This window comes from Dicentrarchus labrax, unplaced genomic scaffold (assembly GCF_905237075.1).
Source record: "Dicentrarchus labrax unplaced genomic scaffold, dlabrax2021, whole genome shotgun sequence".
Classification (NCBI taxonomy): Eukaryota; Metazoa; Chordata; class Actinopteri; family Moronidae; genus Dicentrarchus; species Dicentrarchus labrax.
The window spans coordinates 1,614,076-1,628,712 of NW_026136707.1; the positions used below are offsets into that span (position 1 = coordinate 1,614,076).

Sequence of the window (14,637 nt, forward strand, 5' to 3'; positions counted from 1 at the left end):
ATTAAAGATGCAGAGCGACACAGGCAAAAGAGGGAAAAAACAGTGGAGAGTATGTGGAAAAGTGATTATAGAGGACGAGACAGCACAAAGGGAGAGAGAAAACAAGAGAGAGACCAAGGGATTGAGAAAAACAAACAGAAAGAGAGGAAGGTGGAATAGAGGGATAGAGAAACAAAGCAAGAGTACAACACAAAACAGATTAGGAGAGAAAAAGCGGATTGCTCAGAGAGCGATTTTAAAAAAACTGGACGCGATCCATGCTCTGAACACTTTTGGCAGACAGCACACAGGAGGCTTAGCCCTGCAGTACAACACTGCAATACTCCATATGCATCACTTATTCATTAAGTACAGAAAATGGACTGCTATCTCCAGGAAAATAGTGGATAGAGGATGAAAATGAATACTGAGTATTCCCTTAAGGGGCAAATTCTGGTTTTAGGTTGCTCATGTTTGTTTTTGTAGTATTTCTTTATCAAAAGTGTGCTTTTTAGAAAACAATCAAATCACAAATTCTGATGGAAACAAGTTTAGCAAAAACTGGAGACGGAGGAAGTACATCACTAAATCCAAAAACAGGGCCAGAGCTTGTGTAAGTGTGTGTAGGAGGATGTGTAGGTGGATGTGTAGGTGGCTGGGTAGGTGGATGGGTACGTGGATGGGTAGGCAGGTGGGTGGGCTGGGTAAAATGTGTGTGAGTGTAAGCAAGTTTGTATGTTCTTGAGATGAACTATGAGTTTTCCTGCCTTCCATTGTCCACACAAAAATCTAGGACTGAGGTCATAAAATCAGAATTAGGTTTAAAGGGTTAGGTGTACAGAACAATGTAAGTCTGTGTAGTTGTGGACGTGTCTTTCCGGGGCCAATAGCTGATTTCAACCTCAAACTAATGTCTACTTGTGATGCATCTTTATATTTTACTGCACTGCTTGGCAAAAAGCTCTCAACACTGCTAAAAAACAACGCTCATTTGAATACCAGCCCTGTATCCCTAGGAATTCTATTCATATTCAGTGATTCCGCACCTCATGATTTATGTCCAACGCCAAAGTTCGGTTCCCATGCAGGAAGTAGTGCGACCTTTATGTAGCGAGGCAGTAAGGCTTTGGAGGTTGGTTGGTGTGCAGGCATGTAGCATGTCAGACTTTCATACAGGAAATTGGAGATCACCTCTCATTGCAGAACTCAATTAACATTCACCTTTCTATAAAAATCAATCTTTCCCTAACCTTAAGTGTTTTAGTTTCCTAACAGCAACCATACCTTAACCTTGACCATACCTTAACTGTATAAGGTTAAAGCAAGATTTAAAATTTGTTCTTGTTCTGTTCAACCTGGACCATATTTGACTTTGGTACTCAGCAGGTGAGTTAAATGAACCATCTGTCTATCACTTCAACCAATCAGATCAACACACCATATAATGTAGTCAAACTCGGACCAAGCTTTCAGGAGAAGAGAAAAGCCTTCAGTGGTGTTATTTGCTTTTCTTTCAAAAAAGAAGAAATACTCTTCAGTTTTTTGAGCAGCCACTTTTCCCATGCATTGTCGCACACACCTAGTTAAACCATGCCCATAGCTCAACCGTAGCTGCTATTAGTTTCTCATTTGACGCTGATTGGTCCAGCATTGATTTTTTGATCTTGTGAGTCCAGATCTTGTGACTCTGGACAAATTGAAGGTGGACAGCAGTCCAGTAACATTGTGGATTTGTGTGGTTGTTGGAAATACAGTCTGCCTATCAAATTGCTACCTACTGTTAGCCTCCTGTGTCCATCTCACTCCAGGGCTTTCCCACAAACCATGTGGCTGTCTATTCCTGAAGGAAGTTCCTCCTCTGCTACTTCCCAGCACCATTGGCCTTTTTGGGGAAGACTTACTGCATCACTCAGGATGTTATAATTTTCCACCATCTGACACTGCCAGACTCTGAAGCTTTAGCTCTGTTTGTGCAGGAAAAACAGTGCCCTCTTTGTTTTGTGCCATAACTCCACTAACACTTTTTCAAATGAATTGAATGAATCGCTTTAAATTGCAAAAGCACTCTTGTCCGAATGACAATATGCTCATGGTTGCCACAATACTCCAGTTGACAATGTTGCATTTACACATTATGTGTGTTAAAATGGGAATGACACACTTTTGTAAGCAAGATGTACTAATGCAAACCTAATCATGGATTTATTCAGAGAACTGGTTAACTTATTCTACAAATAAATTGCTGAGCACATAATGCTGATATTTTGGAAGGTTACTTAGGTATGAACATTTTAGCATTGATTGTGATGTTCAGATACATTTCTCATCACATCCATCCTTTTAGTAAGGATTCTATTAAATGTTTTGGGGCCAGTGGGCATCATGTGACCTGGTATATTGACTGTGACCACTATGGCAAAATCACATCACAGGTAGAACCCACCACTGTTCCTGCAGGTTTGTTCCTGATACACTCAAAAAACAGAAGTGAACAGCAGCAAGGACAGGGGTCGCACAGGCATTTGGTTCTATACACACTATTCAGAGGCTAAGTGTTAATATTGCTCAACTTATGATAAAGAGTTCAGTCATATTTTAAGTATTTCAATTTGGTTAAGCAGCAAGGTAAAAATGAATTCCCTTTTTTGTCATGGAGCAAATGCATAATTTGACATGGGTATAAATGCAAAATTTGTTTTAATGATCTTGTTAATTTCCTGTAACTATAAAATTCATCAAAATGGATGTGGGAATTATTCATTCATGTAAAATGGTAAAAATTGGTCCTGGTATTTAAAGTACAACCTTTAAATACAAAGACATCTGTTTCTCCATTCGCCATAGTCTGTCTTTTTTGTCATTAGGATTTCTTTATTTTTTTATGACAAGCAGCATATTAAGCAACACTGTATCCTGTGCTTCTTAAGATTATTCATTAGCCTCGGAGCATTTTATATTAAGTTAAAGCTTCCCACGTACGTAGAATTATTTCAGGTTGAATATTGTATTAAACTCCCGGTATTCTCTTAGTCTCTCTAAGGAACCTAATGGAATTATTCACTGCTATTATCAACAGTTCACTCATCTGTGCATTGTTTGTTTTGAGGTAAAACTGTCTCCTGTGTAATTTTATCTGTATAAATTAGCATTTGATGTGTATTTGTTTGTCTTTGTTGTATATTTAATAATTATTTGCACTCTTAAATCATAGGAAAAGAGTAATATTAACCTAATCTAAAAAAATATGATCTTATAAAACTGTTGTTACCTCATTGTAGTGCAAATGATGATGATGGTGACAGTGATGAGAAACAGGATGATATCGATGATTATACACTGATGGAGGAGGAGAGTGCTTTGCAGATGTTATGGAGGTGCTGACAGTGAGGATGAGCTTCTACCTCGAGTGGTGCAGCCTTGGCCTTGCAGGTATCAATTGCAGTCTGATCAGATGCCGCTGGGATCTGTAGGAGGGAGGACTGATTAGTTTGTGCCAAGTTCTTACACACTCCTGTTTCAGCATGAAAACAGCAACCCTGCTACAGCTGCTAAAACACAGTTACTCTGTGAAGTTCACTGCATTTAAGGAATTTTTTTCTTTTACATTATTATTCTACCCCTGCGTTCCTACCCCTACCTAGCTCTTGTTCTTCACATTTCCCAGAATTCCCCCAAAAGCATGTCCATGAACCTGTTGCAATCAGCATATGTAGGTGGAAAGAGCATAGAACGGTGCAAAAAGGCAGAATTAATTTATCCTTCTGAGAAAACTGCTGAGCTTTGTACCCTTCAGTTAAACAAGCATTGTTTCTGCATTGCAAAGTAGATTTTCTTGAACCTTTAAATGTCTCCCACTACAATTGTTGAATCTTAGAAAAGAAGCACCCGCTCTTTCGTTCCATGTGGCTGACATCATGAGTTGATGTTTACTGTTGCTGTTTTTAAGAACTGAAAACTGTTTTTTTCTTTTCACTGTTATACTTCAGCAAACCAACCTGCAAAGGAAATGACTCAACCTGACAAGATGTCACTTAATTGTGTGACTGAGAAAAACACATCATCACACATCAAAATAGTCCCTCAATGCCAAACACGTCATTGTTTTTCCACCTGTCTTTTTGTCTGCACTGAGGAAAACCCAACACTAAGCCTGTAATCATTCCGAAAAATAGGGCATAGTCATATTGGATGAAAACACCAAGCTTACAGTCTCTTCAATTTGTCAGGACAGTCAGTGCTGACACTGCCCACACACTGTGTAATGTTATGTGTTGACATTATTAGCTCTGTCAGTTTTTTTCTTTCCTCACGGGGAGAGATAGGTGTAGCTTCATTAATGTATGCATGACCCAACTTCCTCGACCCTGAGCTGCTGAACTGGGTCAGTGGCAGGCCAGCTGTCTCGTCTCTCTCTGCCCTCTGGCTTACTGGTTCACCCTCACAGCAAGAGGGCAACTATATTTGTTGTTATCCAGCTGAGTCTGGAAAACAGTTTTTGCGGGAATACACATTTCAAAGTAAGAAGTTTAGTTTTACTTACTACTTAGTTGTCATGTTAAAAACTTTCCCTGAGATAGTTGCAACTAAACTCATTTACATCAAGCGAACATTGATTTGGAGCCAGGTTGATTCCATGAAATGCAGTGGAATTTTGATCTACTGTATGTCCACTTTTTCTTGAGGTTATGATGACTAAAACTTAAACAAGAAATTTGAAAGAATTGCTCCCAAGAAGACCTCAAATAGAGACAAATGTACTGGCTATTTACCACAAAAAAAGGTACTCTTTTTAACCAGCCACAAGTTACCAGACATTTTAAGAATATGTTTATTCACTTCTTGCTGAAAATTAGATGATCTAATATCCATGTATTAAGCATAGAGCTGAAACCAGGATAAAGTTACTTTAGCTTAGCTTAAAGCCTGGAAGCAGAAGGAAACAGCTAGCTTGGCTCTCTCCAAAGTTCAAAAGCTACCAACACCTCACATATCTGTTTGTTTAATGTGTACACAAACAAAATTATAAAAAAGTTCAGTTTAGTTATAGAGCCATTTACGTGCTGTAACTGTTTCTCGACAATTTATCATTTATCCATCCCCCCAATTCTCCACTGGCTGCTGGGACAACAGAACTTTAGGAAGTCTGTTGACAGTAAGAAATAGTTATGGCACGTAACTCCCCATAAAACCACAAAGTAGCTGCTGGCTAGTTCCCACCTCCTTCCAGTCTTTATGCTAAGCTAGGCTAATGTTAGGCTAGGCCAATTACCTGTTGGCTCCAGATCCATGCATGACACACAGAGAGTAATATCTCTTCAAACTATAGTCTAATCTCTAACAACTATGCTATCCAGAGTAGGTTTATTGGTCTGTGCTCTCACAGTCCCACATATCATTACTTGGAAGCTGCCCAGTCAAACCTTGCTCAAGGGCACCTCAGCAGAGACAGCGAGGCAGGAGCAAAGGGCTCTACAGTGCCTATTTGAGAATCAAACCAGGACCTTGTGAGACAAGTTTGTAATGTTGGCTTTTGTAAATAAAATTAACTTGACTTAAAGGCCCTGGACACACACACGCACACACACACACACACAGAGGTGTTTTGGATTAATCTGCTTGATTAGACGTCTGCTCAGGCTGAAGATGGGCTGAGCTATGCTGGGAATTACTGTATGTGACGTCACACGTAGCAATATGGCTGATAAAGGTGTAAGTTGTCCTACCTTAACAACTGCAACAGGAGAGTAAGGGAGGTTTCATCAGGCAATAAAACTGAAAACATACATGTAGTTGTACCAACTCTTGTTACAGTCTCTTCTCTGCTTTCATGTTGTGCATCTCCAAAGTGTCTTTTGAAGTAGACAGACATAAAAGCTTGGCAGTATTTAGTATTTCAACTGGTGTCTGGCAACTAATATTCTATATCTACTTTCTACATGGCAGCAGAGTGGTTCCCCATTACAAAAAGCTGTCTGGAGCTGAGAGATTAAATCCCCCAAAACATCTCTTTAGAGCATCTGTGTACACATCAGCAAAATGATCTAAAAGTATACCTGTAGGTCGCGGACCCCTCTGTTAGTGAACGTCAGCACGTAGACCATCGCCTGGCCGCCCACATACAGCGTGTCACTCCCTTCCTGGTGGTACATGCTGATGTAATTCTCAGGTTTGTTGAAGTGGAACCTGGAGGGCTCTGTGGATCATAACAAGATATATTATGGAGGCAAGCTGGCAGACAAGAGCCTTGCTAGAGTACATTGTTGTTGTTTTGATTGTTAAAATGTATGTTTTTGAATGAATGCAAATGAACTGAACTAAAAAAATACAAAAATCAACAACAGCACCAGATTTTCTTACATTACTGCCACACATTTTTACTAGTACTAAGTAAATCTTTAAGAATAAGAAAGCAGAGGAATACAGAGTACAACATTTTTCCAAAAACAGTTTAAAAGCAATTTTCAAATGATAGGGAATCAATCCAATCAACAGCTAAAGCAACAATAACAACAACAAAAAACAAGGTACTGCAATAAAAAAGATTCATAAAGTAGAGGTCATACAACAATAATAAAAGGTCGATGAAAGCAAAATTGAGTCTCAGGAAGTTATTTAAAAAGATGATCCAGATTTAGCCAGCCTAAGCTCCTCAGGCGGTTTGAATACAATTCTAGAAGCCCTGATGGCAAAGAGCCAAACCTCTGGATTTTAATCTACATTTAATCTGCAGTCAATATGGGAACCAGCTCAAGGACTCCTGCCTATGAACTGGTTTGATTTACCCAAACATTCGATCTGACATTACTGCCCTTTGTGATTTCAGATTAAACAGGGAGACTTTACAGAAACCTGGCTTGGATGTTAAAGGAAAAGGGCATTTGGTGGGAGCATAAATATCACTGAAATAATCATGTGGGCAAATACCATCACACATGCTTGGTTGAATTACACGCAGGACACCTCCAGAAGGCTCAAAAGTTCATTTTGGCATTTCTGATTCACCCATCCAATCAGACTCACACTTACCTACACTGCCAACTGTGCCTGCATTTAAAAATAGATTCAAATCACTGCTACTATTTAAGACATGGCATGCAAAACATGTACTAAAAGTCATCTTGACGATATAAAAACTGCCCTGTCTATGAATGCTATAATTAAAAGGGGGGTTTATAAAACATCACAGTGTCAAGCCCTTTAATGGATCTGCCAGCCTTTTTCTTTCATTTGGTCTCTGCTCCAAAAGTACATTTTTCCATTTATTTTGTCAAGAGAAATTTCAATAAATTTCAGTCTGAAGAGTTTAAAACCTTCCACAGCAGAGCAACCAGCTACCTGTAGGCTTCTGGCAATAGATAAAATGATATACTGTAAGGAATTTGAGTAGCAGAAAATATTACAAAACCAGGAAATTTAAAAACAGGAGGAATAAAGTCAGAAATGACTAACTTATTCTACAGCTTTCATTTTCCCCTTTCATTTTCAACAATGATGCATTTTGCTCTTGGTCTTTCAATATAAAGATATACACTAGTGATGACAAGAGGTGATTATACAGGTCATGGTTATATGGTATTTGTGATGATTTCCTTCTTATCCCTGAAATAAAAAATGACATCCAGTCTGACAGCAAAGCCAAGATGAAGTGGTGGTGATCACTGATACAGGTTGCTAGCCAACCAACTAAGTTTCTATGGAAACAGTGGCCTCTCTGATTGGCAGAAATCTAATTGATGAAGCTTGTACTTCATAAGGAAGTGAGGAATACACAAGGAAGGTGTGGCTGATGGCTTAGGTAAGAACATATATATTAATTTCCCTGTCTGACAATCTCGAGAGGAACACCCTGTAGCTGGCAAAGCACAGATTGGCATAAATATTTACTTAAGAAGTTAACAAGCAGAACTTTATAGCTTTGCAAGTATGCCTCTGTTAATTCAGTCTGGCTTCAACAACAGAGAAAAGGTTAATCTTCTGTAAGAGAGACATCAAGCTCAAACAAAATCAAAATCAAAAGCTAAATAGAAAATAGCAGCTGGTGTTAACATATACCGCCCTACCAGCATCCAGTTATGCTAAAGAGCTTATAATAAGCTGTTTCTTTAGCAGCTGGCTAAGGATTTTTCTTGCTAGTCCTTTTTAAGTTTAATTTAATATATTTGACAAGACTACAAACAACTGAGCTAGTAGCTCGCTATGTGCGATAAAAATAATGAATAATAATGAAATTGATGGCCAATATCTTTCATCCAAACTGTCTCAACATTCTGCCCTATCCTGACATCACCCAGTGGTTTGTGAAGTATCACTTTGAAGCTTCGATTTTGGCATTAAAGCTGTTGCCAGGGCTTATTTTTCTAGCCAGCAGCGCTGCGCTCATTGGTTGAACTTGGTTTGCTGGTCATTTACTTTCTTGTACTATGATGAACAGTATTCTAAAATATTGTTTTTGAATAGGAGCATCATTTGAAAAATGAACATCATGCTGTATTAAAGAAGACTTGAAACTAGTGACTGAGAACATAAAGCAATTAGGAAAACGGTTTACTGAGGTAATAAATCAAGTGAGAGACTCAATACTATCAGACTTCTGTTTTGCATCCCATGGAGCTTCCCCTTGCTGGCCATTAGAAAGAATGCAGGTTTAAGACACTTTCACGTAGTCTTCATTTTACAGAACCAGAAGCTCTATTCACTAATTATATACTGTCAATGCTTTACATTAAATTTACCCTTCAAGTTTTAAAACTCTTGTACCATTTCTGTAAAGAGTATCATACAGTGTAACAGAACTTGGTTTAAAACATTATAGGTACCCAGTTGAGATTCTGACCACCAGTAGCAATTAGTGAGCAATGTTTTCATGAGTGGGTCCCCAATTAATTTGTTCTCGTACACACTCATGAGGATGAGCAGACAGGTGACATAATACACATTCCTGCCAACGTATTCACACTGTTCCACTCATCTACGGGTGGCAGTAATGTGTCATTAATAAACAGGGTAAAATTAGACTGCTACTTTAGCAAATAAACATTGACAAAGAGTTCAGGTTTCAAAATGTTGTAAAAAATCTTGTTTGCAAATGTTTCTTAAGAAAGGATGATGAGTTTCTTAGGCACAAACACAAGAAACAAACGCATTGCGTCTAGGTGAGCAACAATGAATGAAACACAAAGCTAATCTCCTCCCCCACCTATCCCTGATTGAACAAAACACCTGACTGTCAGATGCTCTTTAAACAACCAAAAGCACGTAGACACATGTCATTTTAACAGTGTCTTTCCTAACAGAATTTCAAAAGGGTCACACATATACAACTGAAATGTCCTATTCTAGATGTAATTGTAACTCCTGACTTCTCTCTTGCACTCTCTATGTGTGAGCATGTTTCTTTTTCTTTCTTGCATAGACATTTAATCATTGCTGCTCAGTGAAATCCTTGAATTTTCAAAAGGTCAGCTTTTCAGGAACTGAGAAAAACAGCCTTGTTTTTCCAGCTTGTTTTCTAAAAAAGGCTTCATTAAAGTCAGGGCCTGCAGAGTTCATTTACCCTCAGAGGAGCATGTAATCCTTGAATGAATTTAAAACATTTTAAAATTAGTGAGCCACTTTTAAAGAAACAAATCTTAATTGCACTTAGAAATGTTCTAATTAAAGAAGAGTAAAGCACAGATGTTATTTTTAAAAATATTTTCCACTTGCAAATGAATAAAGCATTCTGGGTATTGAAAAGAAACAGCAGAGGCAAAGTCGAACACATGATCAACTTTGTTTTCTGTTTCGCACCAGCAGATCCCATAACAGCTGCTATTTCATTTACATAGAATATTTTAATGCAAAGTTTTTTTGTGGATGGATCTCAAGGTCCTCCGTTTTGGACTTGACAAGAAAATCTATCAGGCTCATGGTTCAATAGGGTTTTTGTACTGAGGTACTCCGGCCTTCAACTGAGAGAGAAGGTCAACACAAGAGATAGCTGAACTTTGGCAAAATGTTCTGGTATTTAGGATGCAGCCATAGATGTCAAATTAGCCTTGAGATGAGCTGTTGTCTCTCTTTCAGTCTTTACTCACTCTCTTTCTTTGTATTTCTCTTCATATCTCTCCTCCTTTACATCTCTGATTTAGATCATCTCTCTTTGTGTTTGTCCTTTCCCTCTCTCTGTTCAAAAAGAGGTACACAAAATGTAAAGTAAGGCAGACTTAATTTTTTTCTTACCCTTTTCCCTACCTAATCCGAAATATAATCCCTTTGCAGTCCCTTAAAGAAGTGGAGAGAAGCAAAATACATTCTCACTTTTACCAGCCATCCTCATATATTCCCACCTGAACAAACACACATATTTTTACACAATCGTGTGTGTGTATATATATATATATATATATATATATATATATATTCAACATTTCTATTGTTAGTGTTATAATTTTGTATTAAAGCTACACTAATTGATATTTTTATATTATGATTGGCTTAATGTCTATGTGTAATGTGAAAGGGGTTGGTGGTAGTGATGAACTCACAGAGAGTGTTATCAACCATTCTCACCCCTGATTGTCAAATACCAACACTTTGTCATGCCTCCTCTGCAGCACCCTTTTAGCGCTTGTATGAGAAGCACCAGGCTCCCAGAAAGCCTTTTTAAATTAAAACTTAAAATAACTTAACATTTACTTTTGGTTTCACATGGGGCACAAACCCCAGTCTCCTGTGTTTGTTTGACTCATCCATCCACCCCACCGACTCCAGGTGTTTTGCTCTTTGTACTACATCAGTTAACATGGATGGATTTTACATTGAAGCCCAATGTGTCTCATACAGACGCTAAACTGTACCCTGTGTGTCTGTATCAGACACTGAGGAGCATGACAAAGTGTCAGTATTTGATGACCTGGGAATGAGAACGGTCAGTTTTTCACATCTTTCGGCTGACTATTTGTTTTCAGAGAAACAGCTCTAATTAACTAACTTTACACCATCTGCCCAGCACCAAAACAGTAATGCTGCTTTAACAATATTTTTTTGTTTTCATATTATTCAATGTTAATTAGAATTTGTTCTTCTACGGTATGTGCCCATTCCATGTTGTTGATGATGATTGTTTTATTCATATATACAGTATGCAGGCCGGCACTGAGTTTAAGAACACCTGATAAAGCTATTATAGACCTGAAATAAGTCCTACTTTCATTAAGGTTACAATAGTCAGTATTTGTTGAAAAGCCTCAGAGGCATGTTGATTCAACTTAATGGGCATTGCGGAGACTGTCGTTTATGGTGCTGTTGAACTGCACTGCATTATACTGAGAGGTGTAATAGTTTGTCTATCCAATTTATATAAATATGGCTAGACTAAACTCTCTAAAACAGTTTTGTAAAAAACTAGAAATGATTACATTTATTAAAGTAGAATTTATTGTGCTTGTTTGCTCTTAGTTGTTTGTTTGGAAGGGATGCACTTACAACCTCAGATGACATCTTGTTCCTACTGAGGTGTAATGCACTAAAGTGTCTGCCAAATCAATGCAATGTAATGTATTCCCTAACCAGTGTTATAAGGAGTTTGCTCTAGACCTGCTCTATTTGAAAAGTGTCCTGAGATATCTTCTGTTGGCGCTATACAAATAAAATTGAAGTGAATTGAATTGAACCCCTACAATAACTCCAGCCACGACAGCATGTCCTCCCTTAACTCTTAAACTAAATCCAATTGTAACCTAAATCCCTGAATCCTTGAATGTATATGGAAACGTGCAAAGTGAGGACATTTTACCGTCTGAGGACCTCGGCGCTGTCCGTGGTGCTGAAACAGCGCCAGCTCCTTCAGGCTTAAACTGCGCCTGAAGGATTTGATGGATTTCTTCGGACAGTTTTCTACCTGTACACTGTGTGTGTGTGTGTGTGTGTGTGTGTGTGTGTGTGTGTGTGTGTGTGCGTGTGCGTGTGCGCGCGCCCTAACAACAGGCATTTATAGCTCACCCTGAAATTGCATAACAACGAATTTGATTGATATGACATGCACGTCCGGGGCCGTCATCTTGTGCGTTTTGTACTGTGCTCATCGGCGGGGAGGGGAGGGATACAGATACAGATAACTTGACACACAACCCCCATCTCCACTGATTGCTGAATACATTAGAGGACTGTGTGAGATGTAAAGAGGCGTGAGTGGAATAGATAACTAAGAGTCTGCTAGGAATTTTCCATTCATTGCTGTCCCCTCCCTTTCTCCCTCTCATGTCAGTATATTCGTACATGTAGCCTGTGCACTTATGGCGGCTGCTTCCCTAAAGCAATCCTGAAGCCACCGGGCTCCTCTGCTGCAGTGTGAAAGCAGCTGCCGTGTCCCGCATTGCAGCTCCGCAAGGACGCGGGAGCTACAGTGACTGTGTCAACCTCCAAAGAGTCATATTTCACAGTAATGCTTTTCGGCGGTGGCAGGCGGGTGTTTAAAGATTAGCCTACAGCCTCGCCTTGCGTTAAGGGCGAACTGGCCCCAGTGTTCCTCCAGAAGACAGGGGAGAGGTTGTTTTTGAGCGCTTCTGGTTTTATCCAGCTCGGTGCGCCTGGAGGAGGTGAGGATATGGACGGACGGTCGCAAATTAGCCTAGACCCTAGGTGCTCCTCACTGATAAACAACCAGCCATGGTGCATTTTAAAGACCAGCACACAGTGAACTCAGTGCACTGAGATAAAGCAAACACTGAAGTTGTCAAAAAGACGAGGAGAAAAGCCACAAGTTGCACAAATCAGATTTAAATTATTCAAATGTGCCTTTGTGTACAAAATAACCTGAAATTTTAATGGACACAAATTGGCTCAGAAAACACTCAGCTCACAGGTTTACTCTGTTCGTGATCTCTTATTAACACTGACACAGTACAATAGAATTAGTTTTCCTCCAGATGCTGATCCTGTTATAGTCTGTGAACATGTGTGGGGGGCCTGAATGGTGGAGCGCGTAATTTACTACTTGCTCTGTGGGGGGAGGGCGGTGTTTTAAAGAGATTAATCCAGAGGTAGCCGCGTCAATATGGCTTTATTGGTACTGTTTGTGCGGCTTTTGCAAAGGACAAGACAACATGGGTCAATGAGAAGAACTGGAAAATAACTGGCTACATCATCTCGTGACTAAACTCTCACTCCATTCATTCATTCACTCATCCGTCCATCCCTCCATCCATTCACCCATTCATTAGTCTCATTAGCCTACCATACACAAAACATAGATTAATAAAACATGCTTGGCGACATCAATAATTGGCTTAATGACTTGTGGTAAAAACAGAGAAAATACAGCTCTGCCTACCGTGCACAACAAATTTCAGCCGGGGTGACTTTCCGACGATAACCGTGGCAAAAAGCGACAGCAGGATGAAAGAATTCATCTTTCTTGAAGCTCTGCCGTGTGTAGCCGGGTTGTAAAATGATTTCACCGTACGAAGCGCTCCACAAAATCCCTCTTCTTCCCTTGCAGCCGCCTTTAAGGTCCCTCCCCGATCTACTGCGTCCCGGATCTGTGCCACCGACTGCTGGTCCCAGTCCTATCTTGTCCGTCTGCTCCGCCGGCAGTTCAGTTCGGAGAAGTCGGGGTATCAGGCTCCACCTCGGAAACAAAAGGCAAAAGGGGGGAGTGTAGTCGTTCCACGGGGGCGCAGTGATGAAAAGTGGGATTGCAAAAATTGCCAACAAACACACCACTTTTGGCTGACAATTACAAGCGTGTAGGATTACGCGTCATACCTGTTGCTGATAGTGAAAGATGATTTTAACAGATATTTTTGCATCTGACTGTACCTTTAAAAACGATGTTACTCCTCTTGTTTTTTTTTTTTCATTGATTTTGTTTTCATTTTACATCCGTCCATCCAGGTTCCAGCTTTTAAAATTTCATATTTTCTAATATTTAATTCAGCCCAGAAATATAATAACATAAACAATTAACATGCCTTTATTTATATGCAGACTTACTGAATTTCATAATGTCACATTCATTTCAGAGATGATGTATGATATATGAGCCTATATGCCATTTTCAAGGCCGTTTTATGTTTGCACACAAGCCCTCACACCAACTGCCAATAATTATATTGCCTCAGCAACTGCTTCTACTGTAATGTCTAATCAATATGTGTCAATAGTGCCTGAGTGCCTGAATGGGAATGAATCAGCAGTTTGGCTCTGCTGTGCTTGCATTTGTGAAGTTAATTGAGTCAAATTTGAAAAATTGGACCACTCTAAATGGCGAATGCCTGTTAGTGGAAGCAACTAAACAGATGCTTCCATTTCCATGAGATTGCTCTCTGTGTTAGGCACCATCGAAAGCCTCATTTGGGTTTCTGTGAGAAATTTCTGAGCAGCAAGCTTCTAGCAGGGGAAAATCAGCATGAGGCAATTCTGAAAAACTGAGGAGAGGTATTTCTGTATTCCCTCAATTCATGAGGCACTATATACCACACGCAGGTGGGTCCTTGGTAGAAACAAACCTGTAAAAACCCATCCACTAGGGGGGCAATTTCCTTTTTTCATCATCTTTCAAATGCCTTAATCGTCTCTCAATGTTTCCCCTTAAATCAATACCTTTGAGTTCAGTCAATCCGTCAGGGATGTAGCCCTTTGCTTACAAAGTTAAGAGCAAATTCAGCTCTGCAGGGA

At 39.5% G+C, this 14,637-nt stretch overlaps 1 protein-coding gene across 1 annotated transcript in view; it reads right to left on the bottom strand.

Moving 5' to 3' along the window:
* Positions 1-13,696, bottom strand: part of si:ch211-113g11.6 (uncharacterized protein LOC559008 homolog) — a 38,180-nt gene extending 24,484 nt beyond the window's left edge. The window contains exons 1-3 of the mRNA XM_051406580.1: positions 13,292-13,696; positions 6,033-6,172; positions 3,381-3,443 (exon numbers count right to left, since the gene is read on the bottom strand). Coding sequence (XP_051262540.1) covers positions 3,381-3,443; positions 6,033-6,172; positions 13,292-13,370 — 282 coding nt within the window. The 5' untranslated portion in view covers positions 13,371-13,696. The remainder of the gene's footprint in view (positions 1-3,380; positions 3,444-6,032; positions 6,173-13,291) is intronic.
* Between the last annotated feature and the right edge of the window lie 941 nt (positions 13,697-14,637).